A 20718-nucleotide genomic window follows, 5' to 3' on the forward strand; every position below is an offset into this window, starting at 1 on the left:
AAATGAGCGCACAGCTTGCTTCAAGGTAACAAAGCAAAAAGCACAGATGTTGAACGGGCACAGAAACATTTGAGAATGTGTAGAGCGCATGCTGTTCAGGTGCCAACAAAGCAGACCTTCTGCTGTTTTATTTTCATGCATGCCTAGGACACTGAGAGTCGAGTTCTCTTCGAGTCACATTCCCACTGGAAGGTTTAAGAGATGCAGCAGAGATGAAGTCATTTTTCCCAAAGAAGCCTGCTATTTTGTGTAACTGTGTGCCCCAGGTTAATTTCCCCCAGAACTCTTTAAAAACAAAGTGAGGCCATGTTTGTTGGTATGATGCATATTGTAAGACTTGATTCCTATTGCCACTGTGCTGTCCTTGAACTCTACCAATGGTTTTCATAGAATACCTAGTTATTTTTATATATTTTTACTTTGCAGATAAAGAGCTGAGCCTGATTCAAATGATTTCTTCCTGGTTTTATACTTTTCCCGTTTAGTTTCTGTATTATAGATTATCTTAGGTTCTTAGTCACTTACATGTCTGAGAGGACAATCAAGTAAAATGTGAAAGTAACCATTTTTTGACCAAACCCCTTGATTTTTTTTTTAATTCTTCGCTTGAAATATTCAATACTTAATTGGATTTTTTGTTTCCTAATAACAATTACAGAAATATATACACAAGAGTGTGGTGAGCGTTGCCTTGGGAGGTTTCAGAAAATTACACTGACTTGGCTGTTCCTTGATCCTAGGAACCAGCACACATAAAGATATTGTAGATTCCGGTTTGCATTTTATTACATGTTGTTTGTAGCTCCAAGTGGTTCCTGTTGAACGTGCCAGGTCTAGTCCAGGTATTTAATTCATGTTTCACTGTTTGCACTTTCCACTGAACAATAGTTTTATTCGCTATTCACAGAGAATTTATGCAGTCGTTACAGTGATGGTGTGCTGTGTGTGTGCGTGCACTTCTCCTCTGCCTGTCCCGGGGATGAAGTGTTAAAAGTGGATGTAGCCACAGATGTGGCCAGCGACTGAGTGGGAGCTTCTGTGCCTTGGTTCTGCACTGTCACCTGGAGAGCAGCAAAGGGGAGCAGAAAACCAAGGCAGACAAGACCACTAAAGAGCCCCGAGATTATGGGGGACACTGGAAGGGTCCAGATCCTCCAAGGAGAACTGGTGGGGGCTCTGTGTAAAAAAAAGGGGGGGCAATTCTACCTTTGGGTTGAACTTGAAGTCCCTAAACTGCAAACTCTAAGGAGTTGGATAATAAAGTGTTTGGGGGAACTGTGGCACCAATTCTCATTTAGCCCAACTTTCTCTCATTTCCCATTTTCGGCACTGGGAATGGTGAACAGAAAACGTACTGAAGTACAGAGGAGTGCCAGTTCTACCCCAGAATGTACTTTTCTTACCTCGGCATGCGCTGTGGTCACTTGACATCTGTATATGTCGCTAGAATTTAGGCTGTTGGAAATAGTGAGATTCTAATGTGTTCTTAATAAATTATATGTGTCTTGCTCAGATTATTTGGATTAAATAAACCAACCTTGACATCATACCCCATAAAATACCAAATTTCTCAACATTGACAACAGTCAGTCACATTTTATGACCAGTATTTATAGCATCATTCCAGAATACTCCTGTGAGTTTTTTTCCCTTGCTCCCCTCCCTCCCACCTTCCCTGCTGCCAGCTCCACCCTGCTCAAGCCAGATTTACTGTGGAAGTGAATCTGGGCAGCACAGCTCCGTGTGGCTGTGCAATAAAAGAGAACCCTCCCCCCCTTCCCCCAAAGCATGGAGAGTCAGCTGGTACCTAGCTTCCACCTCAGTTACGAAGCTCGACACAGTGCCAGCATGAGCCAGCCTGTCAGATCCCAGTCAGTAACTAAGTCACCCTCCTGCTTATGAGGTTTTTCAATTGTTCTTTTTCTCTTTATAGCTGCTCTTTAGTGGGGCAAGTTGGTTGCCAGTAACACCAATGCTTCTAATAATGCTTACTGATAAAAAAAGGACAGTAATTCTTCATTCAACTCAGGTTTCTGACAGCATTTGAATCCATCTTCATCATCTCCACTGTTCTCTCTTCTTCCATTCTACCCCAGTAACCATTGGTTTGTGCATTAACAGTTGAAAGGGGAAACTTGCCTTACAGGGCTAGCTCTCGTTTGTTTCATCTGACTCTTCTCTCATGTACCTGAAATGGCCTAGTAAATGTTTCATTGAAGGCTAAATTTAGTCATGTAAAATATGACATTTTTCCCATACAAATAAACAAACAGAAAATCAGTTCAAATCTTAAGGCTTTACTTGCATTGTTTTACTTTTCTAATTTGTTTCAAATAAACACTTAAGATTTAATGACTACATTAAACTAGGAAAATAAATTTGCTCATTCTTGAACTTGCTTTTTTTTTGGTTTTTTTTTTTTTTTGTTTGTTTGTTTTTTTGGTGTTTTTTTTTATTTTGAACAGGTCAACTGACATACACCTTTTAATCCCAGCTCTCTGGAAGCAGAGGTAGGCTCAACTCTGAGTTCAAGGCCAGCCTGGACTACATTATGGCTTCTAGGCCATCCAAAGCTACATAGACTCTGTCTTTAAAGAAAAAGGTATTTTAAAATTGGTGCTGTAGGATACAGTGGCACAAAGCTGTAATCCCAGAACTAGGGAGACAGAGACAAGAGAACCAAGTTCAAGGCCAGCCTAGGCTACATAGGAAGAACCTATCTCCCCAAAAAGCAAACTCTCAAGATGCTCGTTGGTGCGAGAGTACTTTCCTAACTTGTACAAGGCTCTGGTTTACTCCCTAACACAGCCAATTGCTGCTTTCATCAATTACAGGGGGGACTTAACTAAACCACCATGAGTACCATGGACTTCCACAACCAGTCGGTTTCAGTTTTCTGCACCTGGTTCCCAGTCACGTGCCCAGGAACAACCAATCTTAATACGTATCTAAATATCCTAGAGCCCTTCACATAAGCGAACTACAAAGGGGTATTTTAAAACAACTCAAGACACCAGCTTGTTTTTTAAAAAACACAATCAAAACTTTACATGTTTCCCTGATATCTTAACTAAAAGGTTTTTGTGTTTTTCATAAATACATTCATAGAAATTAAGCTGGTGGTTATAAATCACCAGGCAGCAACAGACTTAATATACATAATTATTTCACAAGTTCAACATATTTAAAAATAAACTAAAATTTGCAGTACAAAAATAAAAACTAATACTGTTTAGCGTCATCTTTTGAAATCTATATCGTCAATCTTGAGTTAGGTTGATTACCATTTTCTTCTTTATAATATTCGTTAAAAAGAGCTGTTCTGCAGCCACATTGTGATAAGCATTCTGAAAAAGAAAATGACATACGATGGCCATCATTCCCACTCTGCAGACATTGTCAAAGGAAGAGAGCTACTCAGCGTAAAAGTTCCTCACAGTAAGGGCAGACAGCAGCAACAAGTTACATGGACCCTGTTTCCCTGCTGGCTCATTCTTTTGCTCTAGAGCTTCCCCTGAGTCACTTTTCCACCTGAGTTTCACCTGGAGTGGTGAACTATACCGAGACCAAACATTTACATCAGAATGTGCAATGTAAGAGTAACACCCAGAGTCCAGTCTTAAAAACTGACTTGGGCATAAGAGGCCATAAAACCTGGTGGTTGCAGGGTGCATGGGTTTCTACAGCATTTTGTACAGCCCATATAGGATTACAGTTACTGTGTAATGGAGGATGACTTTAAACTCCTGACCCTCTGCCTCCACCTTTAAAACAACAATTCTGAGCCTGATACATACTTTTGCAGTGCTTATAACTCTGATAAGGTGAAGCAGGAGAATCATAAATTGAAGGCCAGCCTGGATTACAAGGAGAGACCCTGCCTCACACAAGATTTTTTTTTTTTTAATGTCTGAGATACTAGTTCAGTTGAAGAGTATTTGCTTAGCCTCCATGAGTGCCCGAGTTCAGTTCCTAATACTGCAAAAAATAGTAATTCTGGAGCTGGGTGTGAGGCTTAGCATTGTAAAGTACCATTTTTTTTTTAATCTTTCTATTGATATCCCCAGGGAGTTGCTTCAATATTCTACAAGTGCTATGGGAAATTAGAGCTGAGGAAAAGCTCAAATTCGTGCCAAGCTTAAAATTTTGGTTTCGTGTTTAGAGGAACAGCAAAATTCAACATGATTGTCACTTCCCTAGTTCTAAGGTATCCAGGGATTATTTAGGAGGACGGATTTCATGAGCTATTGCCATATACTTTTATAGCAAATAACTCATGCTTCAAAATTTCAGACGTAATATTTTTGTGTCATTTATGGTGTAGGATGAAGAACTCCAGAAACAGGAAATCGCTTCTCCTTCAAAACTTGAACCTCACATTCAAGTGCACCAATATCAGTGTCTGACCAAAAGGAACATGATGTGATAAACAGGCCTGCCACATTGTCGTCATCAAGGCTTTCACAGGGTTACATGTTTCTAGACCACTTTGTCTACTTAACCAAAAGTGTGAACACAATTGCTATGACCATAATGATTTGGTGAGTCTGTGTGTCTTACACACTAGTTGATTATATTTAGTATTTCTTTTAAAATCTGAAATAAGACTCAGTCCCTATTGTGGTTAGATGAAACAGCAGTCACCATGAGACTAGCCAAAGAATCTGAGATCCACAAGTTAGAAACTGCTGCTATAGTAAAATAATCCCTGGACCAAAATCCTATTTTTAGCCTTTGGGAGTTCAAGAGTGTAAAAAGGAAAACACAGGCACCTGGAGGCAAAGCTCAGTTGGTAAAGTATGGGCAAGGACCCGAGTTCTCCCTCCAGCACAGGTGTAAAAGAGCCAGTGGTGATAACTGGGATCTACGTGATCCCAGCACTGGATTGGGTGAAGACAGACTGATCTCTATGATTAATTGGCCAGATTGCCGAGTCTGCTTAGTAAATTCTGTACCAGTGAGTGACTGTTTTAACACTCAACATTGACCTCTGGCCTCCAGAGACACCCACACAAGTATGCACCTACAAACGGGGATGCAATGTACACAATTTTAAAGGCAAGGGTTTTTAAATAGTAAAAAATAAAAATTACCTGTTTCATCAAAGCCATGGTGGCATTTCCATAGTAGTGTAAAGGACTGTTTGGGCTGAGGAAGCTGTACTTGAAACCAGCCAGGTGGACTTCACTGCATATGTGAAACGCCATTGTGATGGCGATAATTCCTGTCGTAGGGTGTTTGGGTTTCTAAGAGGAAATCAGAAACTTAAAGGTAGAAATAAGCGGGGCTGGAGAGATGGCTAAGCAGTGAAGAGCAGTGACTGCTTTTCCAGAGGTTCCGAGTTCAATTCCCAGCAACCACATGGTGACTCACAACCATCTGTACTAGGATCTGATGCTGATGCCCTCTTCTGGTAATCAAGTGTCTTACAAATAGAGTACCCATAATGTAAAATAAACAACTCTTAAAAATATGTGTATACACATACACACACATACAAATAAGCTACATTCTTCCCAAACATAGTTGACTGGCTTACTCTGATGAAAATGATTTATAAACATTAAAAAGAGAAATAGTTAGGCCATTGTTATGCCTAAAATTCAAGCCCCAAAGAGCATACATTACTCTAAGAAGGACACACACTATGAATAATATCTTGGAAAGTTTTTAAAATAAAATACAGCTGCAGCTGTAGGTCAAAGGGCAGCTGTGAAATGCATCCTGCAAACATCATGAGTCCAGCTCCCATGGGAAAGATGCTGCCTTTGGAGAATTAAAAAGATCAACAAAATGTCAGGACACACATTTCACTCATTTATGGCCTAATGGTCTACAGTTTTTTTCCCCCTCCCTCTTTCCAGCCTTTGAGATGTGAGTATTCTAAAACACTCCTACAATGGTGTATCACCCCCGACACATGATGGGCACCTCCAAAACTGAGCTAAGAGAGTTACTTCTTGATCAGTGGTATACCTCTGGCACTTCATGTAACATGAAGTTGAAGAACACCGAAAGCTTGAGACAATTCTTTATACACTGAAAAGCTACATCCTTGTCCTGAAGTTGTTCTCCACTCAATGCTGCTGACCAACCCACCAGTCATAGTGACCTTGCTCTACAACACTAAAGATAAGACTTTAAGAAATTAGTATCGGTGGAGGAGAAAGAGGGAGCGGGATACAGCAGAGATACAAAGTTAAGAAACTATAATATTAAAAAAAAATTAGTATTGGACATTTGGAAAAAAGAGCCTGGGAAGGCTATACAAAAACAAAACAAGCCCAAAATACACACTTCTCACAGTCAATTTGTAACCTGTAAAACACTAGATAATAACCATTTGGTGTCTAATTTCATAAACATGTCTGTAGTCTTAAGAAAATCCCATCTGAGCCATGGTTCATCACAATCTCTGAAAGTTCTAATGTTCCTCTCTGCCCTTAGCTGGATCTTTAATTTGAAACTATGTGATGACATACATACCTGATCTTTGGGAAACACTTTGGGAAAATGAAGAAAGTGATAAGCTGCTTCTCTGATAATATATGGATCTAATATTCTGATTTGAGATCGATTATAGATCAGGTTTAAGGCTGGTTGCTTCCAAAATCCATCAGTGGCCTGAAATAAAGGACACAGAAAATGTTGAGAATGTATTTTATTTTAAGGGGGAAAATACTGAAAGTAATCTGAATCTAAATAGTTTTGTCAACTTACTATTTTGCTACCTGTCAGTATTTCTATCAGCCACCTTAAATCCTGTGGCTTAAAAGCAATGAGAACAGCTGTAGTATTGGGGTCATTTTGAGTAGGGTCTGAAAAGACAGACTCTGGATAAAAAAGCCTGAAGGTTGTCCTTCTCCCAACTTCCTCTTCATGTCCTAAAACAGGACCATTATTCATCCTGTGGGTAATAAGACAACATATACAGGATAAGTGAAATATTAGCCATTTTCATCAAGTGGCTTCAGAATTAGACAAGCAGCAGTCATTATTCCTGCAATCTTGAGACCCAAGAGACTTGATTAATATTTTACAGAAATGACCAAAACTAATTACAACATCAGTCATTCAGTATGACCTGCACATGACTAAAAGGAGAGAGAATACAGAACCACAGAATTGCTAGAGCTTAAAGAGACCATGGTGGATAACTACACAAACCTACCTTAGATTAACAGCTAATGGCCCTGAAGTACTGAGAAAGTTACATGCCTACAGGCTACTCTGCCCAAAATGACATGGATGTGCACCTACATGACTGAGAAGCATGGATAATCACATTTGAGCTTAATGTGAAAACCGGTTGAAATTGTGTTCTGGGCTGGAAAGATGGCTCAGTAGTTAAGAGCATGTGGTGCTTTTCCAAAAGACTGGAGTTCAGTTCCCACCACCCTCGTGCTGGCTCACAGCCATCCCTAACTTTAGTTCTAAGGGATACAGTGCCCTCTTCTGGTCTCCACAGGCACCAGATACACATACACAGTATTCTTACATGCAGACAAACATTCATAAAACAAGTACATCCTTATTTTTCTTTAAAGAAATTAACCCCATAAAAACTCTGTACCACACTCAGCACAAGTAGATGAATGCCTTTTACTACTGAACTAAAACACTACAAAAGATCTGCTGGATTAATGTACGGTCAAGGCCAAGGTTAGACACTCACTGTGCACACACTATAAAGACATTCTATTTTTAAAAAATGAATAATTGTTTTGTTTCTGAAACAATGTCCCTTGAGAGGATAAATACTGTTTCACTCTTTTGCCACCAACTCTATATAATACAAGACACTTGAAGTGGCTTTAAAAATGTACCCATGGTATTTCCCTACAAAGACTTGCTGAGGTTCTAAAAAGTATTAGAGTTAAACATATGTAACATATGTAAGTGGTGAAATGGATAAATCCTATTGTTTTATAAATTACCACAGCTTCTTCAAAATGGGTAATAAATCAAAAGTATGCAGAAATCAGCTTGTATCCCAGGCAACCTGCAGACACACAAGGCCTTCCCAGTGTATGGCCACAGTATACTAGTACAGTGGCTGCTTAAAAAAAAAAAAAAAAAAAAGGGTGGGGAGTTAATATGACCTGGAGAGGACAGGAGTTCCACAGGACCAAATATATCTGGGCACAGGGGTCTTTTATGAGACTGTTTCTCCAAACAAGGATCATGTATGGATGCAACCTAGAGCATCTGCTCAGATGTAGCCCTTGGTAGCTCAGTATCCAAGTGGGTACCCTAATAAGGGGAACAGGGACTGTTTCTGACATGAACTCAAAGACGGGCTCGTTGACCTCCCCCAACCCCCAGGGAGGAGCAGCCCTGCTAGGCCACAGAGGAGGACTTAGCAGCCAGTCCTTAAGATACCTGATAAACCAGTATCAGATGGAAGGGGAGTAGGTTCTCCCCCATCAGTGGACTTGGAAAAGGGCAGGGAGGAGATGAGGGTGGGAGGGTGGGGTTGGGAGGGAGAGAGGGAGCGGGATACAAAGTAAACAAACTGTAATATTAAAAAATAAAAATTAAAAAAAAAGCTACTTCTAAAACACACACACAGGGTTGATGGGAAGAGAGAAAAGGGAGAGATGGAAAGGGAGAAGGATAAAGGGAGAATATTACCCAAATAAGAACCTTACCTCCCTTCCATTCAGACAATAGAGATAGGAAAGATAATTCCCTTATACTGTGTATCAGAGACTGTTGAGAGCTGTGGCCACAGTCATGGGTCTCCTTCCCATTACAAAAAAAGAATCACCCTTGAGCTCTTAACCCTATGGCCTCTTATTTATATTATACCAGGCTCACTACTCATTTCAATCACTTTAACCATACGCCTTCTTAGATTCTGTCACCACCTCTAAGGCCCAGTTCATTTTTCAACTGCTCAGAACATTGACAGTTGACGATACTGGTTTGGCTCTTCATCTGTCGTTCTCTCCTCAATCCATTCCACTTGGGCTTCTCGCTACAGCCTTTATCAAGGGTACCAGTGACCATCAGGATGACAATCCAGCAGACCCCCCTTCTGCGCTTGGACAACAATTCATCCTAATTAGGACCCAGATGAAATCTCTTCTAAAACAGTCAGCCCTCTTGTTGGCAATTGGAGTCACCTCATTTTCCTCACGCCTAATGGGCAGATCACTCCTTTTCCTAGTTCAACCTCTTTTGAGTCTTAAGAGCTACAAACCTCCGTGCCAGGCCCTCTCTTGTGTGTGTCTGTCTCTTCCTGGGGAATATCACCAAGCCACTGGTTGAAATAAAACTCATAGGCTGGTCACTATTGAAAAGTTTAGCCTGTTTATGTGACTGCCTGCTTACCCACTCCACATCTCAAAAGCTGACATAATACAGAAATTTTTACTTTCCTCTGAACCTGTCTCTCTGAGTCTTGATAGATGATTCTATAACTCTCTAGCCAACAGTGAAGTCAGAGGTCCCTTGCTTCCTTTGCTTGCAGGACTTGCCACATGTAATAAAGCAGCAAATCTTGACAACCGCTTGTAACCTACCGTCGGTCTGTTCACTTCCCCCCTTCCCTTCATTTACAGCCTGAATACAACTTCTCTTGATGCCTCATACTCTGCCTTGTCCGTGTGTTCAATTGTCTGCTGCAGCCACAATGCTCTCAAGACAAAATCATATTTCACTACGCTCCTATCTAAGAGGCTTCCAAAGCTCCTAAGTGGCTTTAAGATTAAAAATGGACTCTTCTAACCTTAAAAGTCCTACATAGCCTGTTCTTTGCCCATCCCCTCCGGTCTGGTTAGACCACCCTCCTGAGCTTGCACTATCTGGTACTCCTCACAAATTGTCAAAAGCCTCTCGAGGAACAGTACACATGCCCTCTGTCTGGTCTGCTCCTCCACTCTCTAAAACTCAAACTTCTCCTCTATGCGATAATCCCTTGCCAAGCTGTCACTTGATAATTCTTTATCATCTCTTTTGTCTATATTATACTTAAAATCTCTTCTCAAGTATTTAATTACTGTCCCCCCTTCTTTTAGAATGTAAACACCACAAGGTACAAGAACAATCTTATCATGCTCTGCTTCCTCCTATGTCCCTGGCATATTAAGTGGACTTACTAAATATTTACTAAATCAGTGATCTGAAATCTAGTTTACTAGAGCCAGTGACCGAGGCAGAAAGCTGTGTAACCAGGTGCACAAAATGGTCATTTTTAAAACACAGCTGGCCAGGAATGGGAAGCCCCATTCTTCTCAAGCAATTCTAGGTATGCAAACAGGAGACATGTTTACCTTATTATTACATCATACGAGTCGATCTTTGCACCTAGTGTCTTGTTCTTCAACACGCCTCCATTTCCAACCACCACACACTTTTTACAGGGCACTCTGTTGGGCAGAGAGATAAGTGAATGGCTGAGTAATCACACTAATGAGACAGGACGATTCCCAGGAACTGCACCTGCTCTCTGGAACAAAGTTAAATTTCACTAGTCATCCAAGTAGAAGAAGAACCAACTGTGAGTGAGGTCCAGAGATTCAAGAAAAATAATGCCATTGGGGAAAGCGAATCACCGCGGTTGACACCAACCCTTAGTGGCTCATGCACATTCCTTTATATGATCCTTAAAATCACCAGTTCAGAGAAAACTGATTATCTCCTGATAGACAAATGAAGAAATAAATTTGGGGAAAAAAATATGTAGCATGCAAAGTCCAAACTCCAAAAAGATAGACCTAGCGTTTGGTTCTGAACTTCCAGAGTACCCAGGCAGTCCATCAGCGTGCAAGGTGCAAGCACGGCTCCCGTTACACCGCTATCTATGCTTTAAACCAGTGTTCCCCATCCTGCATCTAGCCCTGGCTTCTCTTGCATCACTTGAGTGTAGAAATGGCCAGTTTGGTAGAGGACGAGCGGATTTCTGTCTCTGCGAACCCTGCCTGGGCTCACTTCAATTTCTCAAACACAGACTGCTTCTTGGTGTTTCGCCCAAGCACGATGCTCACTCTGCCTCTGAAGAAGCTTTAGGGAGAGCACAAAGGGAACTTGCTATTTCAGGCCAGAGCCAGCCCCCTGAGGAGCACAGCATTGGCTCAGCTCATGTGGCCCCGGCTGAGTGTTTTCTTCCTCTGACCACTGTCCACTAAGCCTAGGAAATAGTGTGTGTGTTGTGTTGGGGGGGCCGGGGGGGGGTGTACAAATGTGATCAGAGGACAATTTATAGTAGTTGTTTCTCCCTTTCCATCACGTGGGTACTGGCGATTGAACAACTGGCCCCTTTACCCACTAAGCCATCTCACCAGCCCCTCTCCCCTGATCACTCTTTATACGCCATAACTGGAGGCTCTTAGCTCCAATTAATAAATATCGGTTCTGCCAACACCAGTGTCTACCTCACCAAAAAACAAGAAGCACCAGTGTTTTGTTTTGTTTTGTTTATGGCTGTCAGGACTTTGGGGACTTAAAGACAGTGGTCATTGTCTAAATAAAAAAATAAATTAAAAAGTGCCCACAAACCTTCCCATCGTGGATACCCTATGTGTTACAATATGTTCTGGAGGTGTCGTTTATGTCTGTATATTTTAAGAAAGTAACCTGTGTCTAGAGGCTTCTATGAACAAGTATGACCCCCATACAAACTGCAGCTGACCAAAGCTCTCTGCTCTTCACTGCTACAGGGCGGCCACCACTGGATAATCAGACCCCTGTTTTCAGGATATTATAGCTGTTATCCTCAGCTCTACAGCGAGAAATTCCCTCTTTAGGACCACAGGGTCAGCTCTTTCCCCTGCCTGATCGTGCTGAAGCTGCCTCCACCTCCCTACTGCAAGTCCTGAGCGAGGCCGGGCACCAAGGAGCCCACTCAGAACAATCAGGTTAGAAATGCAGCCATTTCCATGAGACAGCCTGAGTGGAGATGAGGGAAGAGTGTCTGTATTCATCAGTCTAACCCCGCTGCCTCCATGAAAGCCACTTTCAGCTCTTCTATCCAGGGAGGGGCTGCTTTCCCCTAAGTGCAGGAACAAACAACAGGACTCCGGCCTCCACCAGCTGGAACAGACTGTCAGGCTTGACTACACCAAACACAAAAGGGCTCACGCAGCTGGAGGCAGAAGCTACCAGCACGGCCCTTGGGACTTATGCTGGGGTTCAACAAAGAATTCCTGGCTCATAAGCTCTACCTTGTGCTTAATGCTGCAATGCACTGACAGGCTGAATCATAGCATTCCCAGCATGTTCTCCTTAGGTTGCAGGTGGCATCAGGACCTAAGGATTAAAGACAGTGTGTGCCTGTCATGCCACTGCCACTGGTAACCCCTCAAACTCCAAGTCCTGGACCTCCCACAGACCTACCACTTTGAGCCAAGAGGGCAAAGGATACAGAGTTCAGGCAGATCTTTCCTATAGGATCCTCTACAACTAGCTCACCACAAAGTGCTATTCCTGCTCATCAAACTTCAGTATCAAACGCTTGTAGGAATTCCATTCTGTTTTCAAATGCTTGTAGGAATTCCATTTCGTACAGGGGATAGGGGAAGAAAGGGCCTTTATTAGAGGAAAAGCGGGATTCCAGTTGATATACTTTTCCTCAAAGGAAAGGATACCACAGAGACCTACATATTTTTCTGAAACTCACACAGGCAACCGGCTATTGAAGGTGGTGCAACTGGATGCCCTTTTCCAATAGCATCTTATTCCTTGCAGCCAAATCCTAAAATAACGTTCAAGAGACGGGAGGTTCTGTACTCAGATTTCACTAGCATCTCTGGGAACTTGGCTTGGGGGAGCTGACCTCTCATTTCCGTTTTTGCATTGTGTGAAATACAGAAATCACTAACATCTTCCATGTTGCTTTGTTAGACAGGGCCCTTTCCTCCAGCCTGGGTAGCCCCAGCTCTTATCTCTCTTTTCTCAGCATCTATCAGAAATGAAAGAAAACAGATAGTGGTTGCACTGTGCTTTTCCCACAAATGACCCATCTGTTGATGTAGAAATCACAACTTCCCCTTGCCCTCAGTTACCTCCACCCCACAAAGGCTTGGAGGTAAACAACCCTTCATTCAGCAACATGTCCATCATGTTCCATCAGCAACATGTTGGAAGGCAGCCCCTCACTGTGCTTATAGGGCCTCTTACGCTTCCATCCCAGGCTCCTGCCCTGCGTTGACTCATAACCAATCCAACCAAGTTCTGTTAAGACATAATGGATACTATTTCAGTGAGCAGGAAGGCAGCTTTTACAGCCCATCCCCCACTTAGTTTCCACCTGACTTAGACAGGTTTTTCCCTTAGAAAGCTGTTTATACGTAGTTACTGTGTAACTACCCAGGATGCAGGATCAAAACAGTCTCCTGGTTGGGGGTGGGGAGCTAGTCTGTGCACTTGAAGTGGGAGTGCAGTTCTGAATGCCAAGGCTTCTGTTGCTCTTAGTTGTGGAGGGATGAAATCCCACACAAAAGATTGCAATGGCCCTGGCACCAGGACCAGGCTAGATCAAGGGAGTGGCATGGACGTCAAGAAGTCATAACCTTAGCATGTGGGCTTGCTCTATATAAGTGTCCCTTGCAACTGCCTTGAAATATCCACCTCTAGTGAAGCTCACTGAGCATGGTAGCGATGCTCACTGGGCTTGGATGAAGAGGGACCTACATCTATGAGAAAGCAACAGCAGAGCAGAGAAGATTTTTCTGGACTATTTAGCCTAGTTGACTCTAGACTCCTCCAAGGCACACAAACACTTGAGACCAAAGAAGTGACAGAGAAAGCTACTAAAAAGAACTATCACCATGCTTCCTTTGTCCCTTAAAACAGGACAGACATGTTTTATTACATTTTGTCACACAATGTGACAGAGAGTAGGTTCTCTCCTTTCACTATATGGATACTGGAGATTGAACCCAAGATGTAAGGCTTGGCAGCAAACACCCATATCCGCTGAGCCATCCTGCCAGCCCAGGACTCGCTGTTTTCAACGGTAGGCACACAACGAGTGACAACAGGCAACCTCTGCCATCACCTTTCTAGCCAGGTAAATGGCGAGGTGCCGGAATCTACCCAATGGGAGGTCATCAGCGGTTGCTAGCAAATGTTTAACAATCAATTCTGAAGGAGGGAGAAGGAAGAGAGAGCCTGAGAAACTCCGGCTTGTGAGACTTCCCAGTTCCCATGATAGAAATAATGGCTCCATGGGAGATGTCAAGCTTCCAGCTGAGGCTACAGCTTTCTATTGTCGGTACCCCTGGCTCTCTCATCACTAAGTACAGTGATGAACATCTTGAGACATCCAGTGTGGGGGCAGGGAGGTTCAAGCCTCAAGAAGTAGTGCATGCCCTTCTCCCATCCCTCCTCTCATCCCTCCTCTCAAGGAATGAAGATGTGATGGGTTGAACTCCATCTTTCATGCTGGACCATAAGAAGGAAGCCCCATACTGAGGAACAGAAGGGTCCAATGTAAAAGGATCTTAGCCCTGGGACAGCCCTGTAGACATCATGCATGGAGAGAGGGGGAGGGGAAATAACCAACTTACAAATTTAACTAATACTTTCATGTTTTCTCCTTCACAGTAAAATACACCAAAGCATCAGGCATGCTTGATGAAGTTGTCTGAACCAAACTAATAGAGTCTTAAAGAATTTATATTTGAAACAGCAGCAAAAAGGTTGGGTTTTGTTGTTGTTGTCTTGTTTTAGTTCTGGAAATGTGAGAGAGAAGAAAGTGAAGGGAAAAGGGTCAAGTGAATTAAGCATAGGCTGATGAAAGTGGGGCATTTGCAGCAATGAAGAGGAAATAGTGGGGACAGCCTGACCAAGTCAGTAAGAAACTTTTTCCAAGGTTCAGTGGTCAACATTTTAAGCAAGAAAAAGAGAAAGACTATGAGGAAGCTGCTAGATGTGCACAGAAGGCATAGGAACCTACCATGGATGGAGGCTCTGTGCTGGTTACCACAGCAAGTGGTTTCATTTTTTAGTACAAACAACTTAGAGACGATGAACATGGGTTAAGAATGCCATGGGTGGGAACTGGAGTTTTAGCAACACATACATCCCATGCAATCAGCCAGAGTACATGCACTTTGCATTCCTTGAGGCAAATACTTTAGTCACTTTAAATCAAGCTAGAAGTTGGAGAGAAGAGAATAAACTCACTTGTCAAACTCATCAAAGACATCACAACTCGGCAGTAGTGAAAGGACAGCATGAAAAAATCCTCCTGGAAAACAAATAGAGTGTTATGAATAGAAGGAGAACCGCACCTTCTTAGAGACAGCGAGCTGCCCAGCTTCCCAAAAGCACACAGGCCATTAGTGTTATTCCATGAAAAATTAAGAGCTTATCCAGTTTGTTCATGGTACTCAGAAAGCACTCTCAAGATAGTAAATTTTCTGAAACTGCCTCCAAAGAGTGATGATCAATACAAAAACAGTCATAAATAGTAAGAAAAATTAGTATTAACAGATGACTGTGAAGTTTACCGTAAAATCAAACTCAGTGAATTTAAGTCAAATTTCCAATACATACAAAATCTCTGATATACATTATGTGAATATATGTATATGTGTATATATACATATATGTATACATACATGTACATAGTATACATACATGTCTATATATGTATATATACTTATACTATATACATGTATACATATATACACATGCATATATATAAAGAGAACTCCCTACCCTCCACCTCTTGAGTGCCAGAGTTGCAGGTCTGGGCCACAATGCTTGGTTTATATAATGCTAGGAACTGAACCAAGGATTTCAAGCATGTCAGGCAAACACTATCCACCTGAGCTATATCCCTAGCCTTCTGCAAAATATTGAAGTATAAATGTCAACATTTCTAAACCAGGACCAGTTGAAAAAGTAAAGTCTCACAAAATCATAATTCTGCCACCCCTTGTTGTTTTTAACATCTTCCTAAAACGTAGAGCTCAAAGCCATGTAAACCCCAAAAGCTCTCAATGAGCAGCGGGAAGACTGCTGTGTTGCTAAGAGGTTGAATAATTCTCAACTTGATGAAAATAAAATCTACCCGTGAAATCAAAATACTAGAGATAGAGCGGGTGTGGTGGCTCAGACCTGTTATCCCAGCATTCATGGAGGCAGAGGCAGGCAGGTCTATAAGAGTCCAGGACAGCCAACGCTACACAGAGAAACCCTGTCTCGGAAAAGAAATAAAGAAAAGAAAGGAAGGGAAGGAGGGAGGGAGGGAATCTAAGGCTCTAGAGAAGTGGTTCTCAATCTATAGGTTACCACCACTTTGGGGTTGAGCAACCCTTTCACAGGGGTCACCTAAGACCATCAGAAAACAGTATTTACATTATAATCGATAACAGTAGCAAAATTATACAGTTATGAAGCAGCAACAAAACAATCTAATAGCTGGGGTCACCACAGCATGAGATGTATTAAAGGGCCGCAGTATTAGGAAGGCTGAGAACCACTGATCTAGACTTTGTTGATAGAATACATAAGTCAGAGGAGAAACAGAACTGGGGCCATGTCCGGGTCAGTAAAGTGCTTGTTTTGCAAGTATGAGAAGCTGAGGTCAATTCCTGAAATCCACATAAATAACATGGTAGCCTGTGCTTGCTTCATAGCACAGGGCAAGCTGTGACAGGTGGAGAGAGGGAGAGGCCTGTGGCTAACTGGCCTGTCAATCTAGCCTATCTGCTGAATTCCAGGCCAGCACAAACTATGCCTCAAAAAAAAAAAAAAAAAAAAAAAAAAAGAGGTGGGCGGTGCCTGAGGAAGAACACCTGAGGTTGTCTTTCACACGTCCACATGTCTACCCATGCACACATGAAGACACAAGACACACACAAAGGTATAAGGAAGCGATCGGTAAGAAATTACCATTTACGGTAATCCTACTAACTCTAAACTAGAATAAAGTTATTAGGCATGTGAGCCCAGCTAAGTGCCACTGTGACAGAACAAAAGTAAATCCATTTTCCAATACCACCACCACAAACACGCACACTCACAGCCTGCCATTACTATTCTTTGATGCTACACTGCCTCTAAGAGGTCCTCAAAACCCACTCGGATTATCAGGCAGGATTAGAACGCTGGCACTGACCTGATGTCTTTGTGCCATAGGGCAAAGCAAAGTTCCTGCTACCGTACGCGTAAGTAGACTTTTCAAAATCACCTGCACACAGAAATGGGTAAAACCGAGGAAACCTGGAAGGAAATAATAAAAGCATGACCTTGTCAGATACCTACAAGTTTTTAGCCATCTATGATCTCAATTGAACCTCAAGGCAGCAGATGACGTGAGTTTTACAAACCCTTTTTAAATAATTTAAGATGTTCAGAAGAGCTATGCAATTCTCAGGTACAGGGACCAACATTACATTATAGTATAAGTAAAACCATGCTTTCAGAACAACTCCGGGTGAGAAAGTGATGGCCAGGAAGTGATGTAGGCACTGATGTTAAGCCACTCCAAAACCTAAGAGTACCATATGTGCAAACTGTACCAACTGTAAAAACAAAGATACACTGAAAGTTAAGCACAGCTAGAGAATTTCACTCTGCCCTAATGTCATTAAACTTTACTCAAGAACAAAAATTGTAGACACTTGTCTTTGGTACATGTTCTGATTTCGAGATGTGCGCTGTGACTCCTACATCTCTCCTGGGGCCATCTGACAAAGATAGGAAGAGCCACTGTGGAGTCAGACACAGGATACCCTGAGTCAACACCTTTTTAATATGTGGGGTGAATGAATTTTAACTCCAAATCAGTTTTTATGGGACCATTACAAAGTAGAGAAGTGTTTATTCACATTATTAGAGAGAGAGAAACAGTCTTAACATGTTTTATTAGTAAGATACTTTCTCCCACCAGAGAGACCACCAGGAGGCTACAGGGCAGGACCCACCAAGCTTTACTGCAGGGCCACGATAGCGTACTTCATCTGCTTTGCGCTTACATTTAAAGGTACAGGTGGAAACCAGAGTGAGGCTGGGATTTCATGATGCTGCAAGAAAAATGGCAAGAGCCACAGAGCAAGAATGCCATTGATTTAGCCTGCTCCTAAGAGCTGCAATTACTAACCAGCATTGCGTTCAAATGAAGGCAACAGGTAAAGCACCAGCAACCCCTGACTAATTGCATACCCTAGCTTCGGCACTGGGAGTGACAGCAGCCTTAGGAGCCAGCCAACCTGCACGAGTCATTTCTAAATCAGCGTTGATTCCCCAAGTCCCAGGACCTACACTGGGGAGGAGGAAGTGCTGGGTGAGCGGTACAGGCTTGGGGAAAACTCAAGATCCTCCCTGTGCTCTTGGAGAAACCAAACCCTAAAGCACTGCACCAGTAAAGGGCTCTTTTCTTCCTAGCCAGTCAGAGTGATGTGACAGGAATGCTGGCTACTAACTAGCATGAGCTTTTAGTCAAACCTCTGTTCGTTGCTTATAATTATGTAATAATCATTAAAAATAATTAATAAAAATTAAAAATAATTACTTGGGACAATATGTCAGACATAGCAAGAGCCTCGATAGGTATTAATTTTACTGGTAATAATTCTGATACTCACAGTGCACTATATACATTAAAATGTCTTTTATTACAATTAAGTTCAGTTGTCACCCTGACAAAAGCCTTCTAGGTAAGTACAGGCAGTGAAGCTCTTGCTCAGAGACGGAGCCATTAGCTCACAAATGACAAAACTGCAATCTGCACACAAGTTCAATTCCTGTGAGCAGGGAAGGAGTCCTCCACACAAACCAGGTTCCTGAGCGAAGCCTTCTCAGGGTTGCTGGTTTTCCTCTATTTCCAAGAAGTTAGCATGCTCCAGGAAGCATCCTTAGAGAATCCTGTACAAGTGACAAACACGTGCCTATCTGTCCCACTGAATGCAATCTTAGCTACTCACTTAGCAGTCCTGAAGAAATAATAAAACTTCGGGGGAGGGAAGTCTCAGAAAAAAAAAAAAAAAATGTGTTATACAGTTAAACATGCCTAACTGAATTTGCCGCTGCTTTTGTTAAGTATGTGATCCGGCCATAGGATAGACATGTTTGTGGAAGAGTAAATTGCAATTTCTGGCAGCCGTAACAATCACTCTCTAATCACATTACATGTAGCTCAGTCATTTGCATTTTATGTAGCTTGGTAAAAGTGAGGGAAAAATTCTAATAAAAAAATTCTAATTCTAAGTTAAAAGTAAAAAAATTCTAATAATAATAATAATAATAATAATAAAAGTAAAATAAGGATGGGAGGAAGGAGGTGAGGAAAGCCTAAGGAAAGTTCATTTTTTCTGATCAAATGCAGGTAGGCCTCTCCAGGTTCACCCACGTAAAAAGAATACAAACTTCCTTAAAATATACTCAGAGTTCATTCTGACTATAGGCACACAGCAGGATATTCAAGTCCATTACATACTTTCTTACACATCTAGTATCTACCAAGTACCAAGATTTGCATGGAAAAAGTAAACACTGTAAAAATGACCACAAACACATTCGGCATATATTGTGTGGCCAGGTTTTTTGTTTGTTTGTTTGTTTGTTTTGTTTTGTTTTATCTATGTCTATTTTTACCTCAGGAGAGAGATGAAAGGTGGCTTTTTTTTACAATACTGGATATTGCTTTTATTCGTCTTTATTAAATCCAGAGGTGAGACCCTAGGAAAAAGAAACAGCAGCAGTGAGAAGCCAGGACCAGGAATCCTGTTCAAGGAGGAACGTGTACCCCAAAAACCCACTGTGTAGCTCCCACACACATGCACACACATGCACACAGCCCTGATGGTTAACTCAGCCTTCTCCAAATCCTCAACAAGCTTGAAAACTCCTAAGTGAAAAGCAAGGGAGAATGGAAACAGTCATGGCACCCTTTGGGATTAAGGAAGCAGTGACTGACAGGGTTACCTCACACTTTAGGTTTTAGAAGCCTTCAAAGGCTGGCAAAACCAAACCCAGAGCACAAGTGCATGAGGCTTTTACACCCCAGGTCATATGTGGGAAGACCTAGTGATAGACAGTGGAAATACTGACTGGGCAGGGTCCACAGACCATTGTCTTGGGGATGTCACAGGTCATACCACTGACAGCCATATCAAATGCCCTAGGTTCTTGGCTGGCGGGGCTCCTAAATGCAGCGCTTATCTCCATGACTTAAAGGGGTACTGTGAAACACAACAGGGAAAATAAATCTGAAGGAGGAGTAGGTGATGAGAGGAAATAGCCAGGGAAGAGGAAAATAACCTCACATAAGAACTCACTGATCAGCAATTCTATGGAGAACGGATGCTTTAAAAGTTAATTCAAGCAACCGAATGAGAAAAAGACAAAGTAAAAAATTAATCATTCTCCGAGTATAAATAGGACTCAATATGAATAGATGGAACCTTTTATAGACAAATAAGTTTCAGTTTTTAAAAGTGTGAAATCTCCATAATTAGAATGAGTAAGCTATTGAACTAGAAGGATGTAAGTCCTTATGAAATGGGATATTTGGAGAATGCTGCCATGGTAAGGGCCACTTGTTTTATGCATAAGGTTAAAACATAGATGTGGTAGAGCAGCATGGCTAGCCAGAGAGCTGCATTATATTCAGTGAGTCTACCACTACATTTACAAGCTCAGAAACGCAGAAGTGACAAAAAGACAGAAAATCAACAGCTGTTTTAGAATATAATGAAGACAGAGTTTAGGTACTTTGAAAACAAAGACAATCACCTGTATGTTTTTTTTTTCTTTTTCATG

At 41.9% G+C, this 20718-nt stretch overlaps 1 protein-coding gene across 5 annotated transcripts in view; it reads right to left on the reverse strand.

Annotated features, from left to right (window-relative positions):
• Positions 1-2281: 2281 nt before the first annotated feature.
• Positions 2282-20718, reverse strand: part of St3gal6 (ST3 beta-galactoside alpha-2,3-sialyltransferase 6) — a 54781-nt gene continuing 36344 nt past the window's right edge. For all 5 annotated transcript variants that reach the window (XM_055594299.1, XM_055594306.1, XM_055594321.1 and 2 more), the window contains 8 exons: positions 19552-19635; positions 17075-17178; positions 15133-15196; positions 10278-10373; positions 6721-6907; positions 6487-6624; positions 5094-5246; positions 2282-3347 (listed from right to left, as the gene is read on the reverse strand). In XM_055594299.1, the coding sequence (XP_055450274.1) occupies positions 3261-3347; positions 5094-5246; positions 6487-6624; positions 6721-6907; positions 10278-10373; positions 15133-15196; positions 17075-17178; positions 19552-19635 (913 nt within the window). In that variant the 3' untranslated portion in view covers positions 2282-3260. The remainder of the gene's footprint in view (positions 3348-5093; positions 5247-6486; positions 6625-6720; positions 6908-10277; positions 10374-15132; positions 15197-17074; positions 17179-19551; positions 19636-20718) is intronic.

Source organism: Psammomys obesus, unplaced genomic scaffold (assembly GCF_907164565.1).
Source record: "Psammomys obesus unplaced genomic scaffold, mPsaObe1.curated_primary_1811, whole genome shotgun sequence".
NCBI classification, from domain to species: domain Eukaryota; kingdom Metazoa; phylum Chordata; class Mammalia; order Rodentia; family Muridae; genus Psammomys; species Psammomys obesus.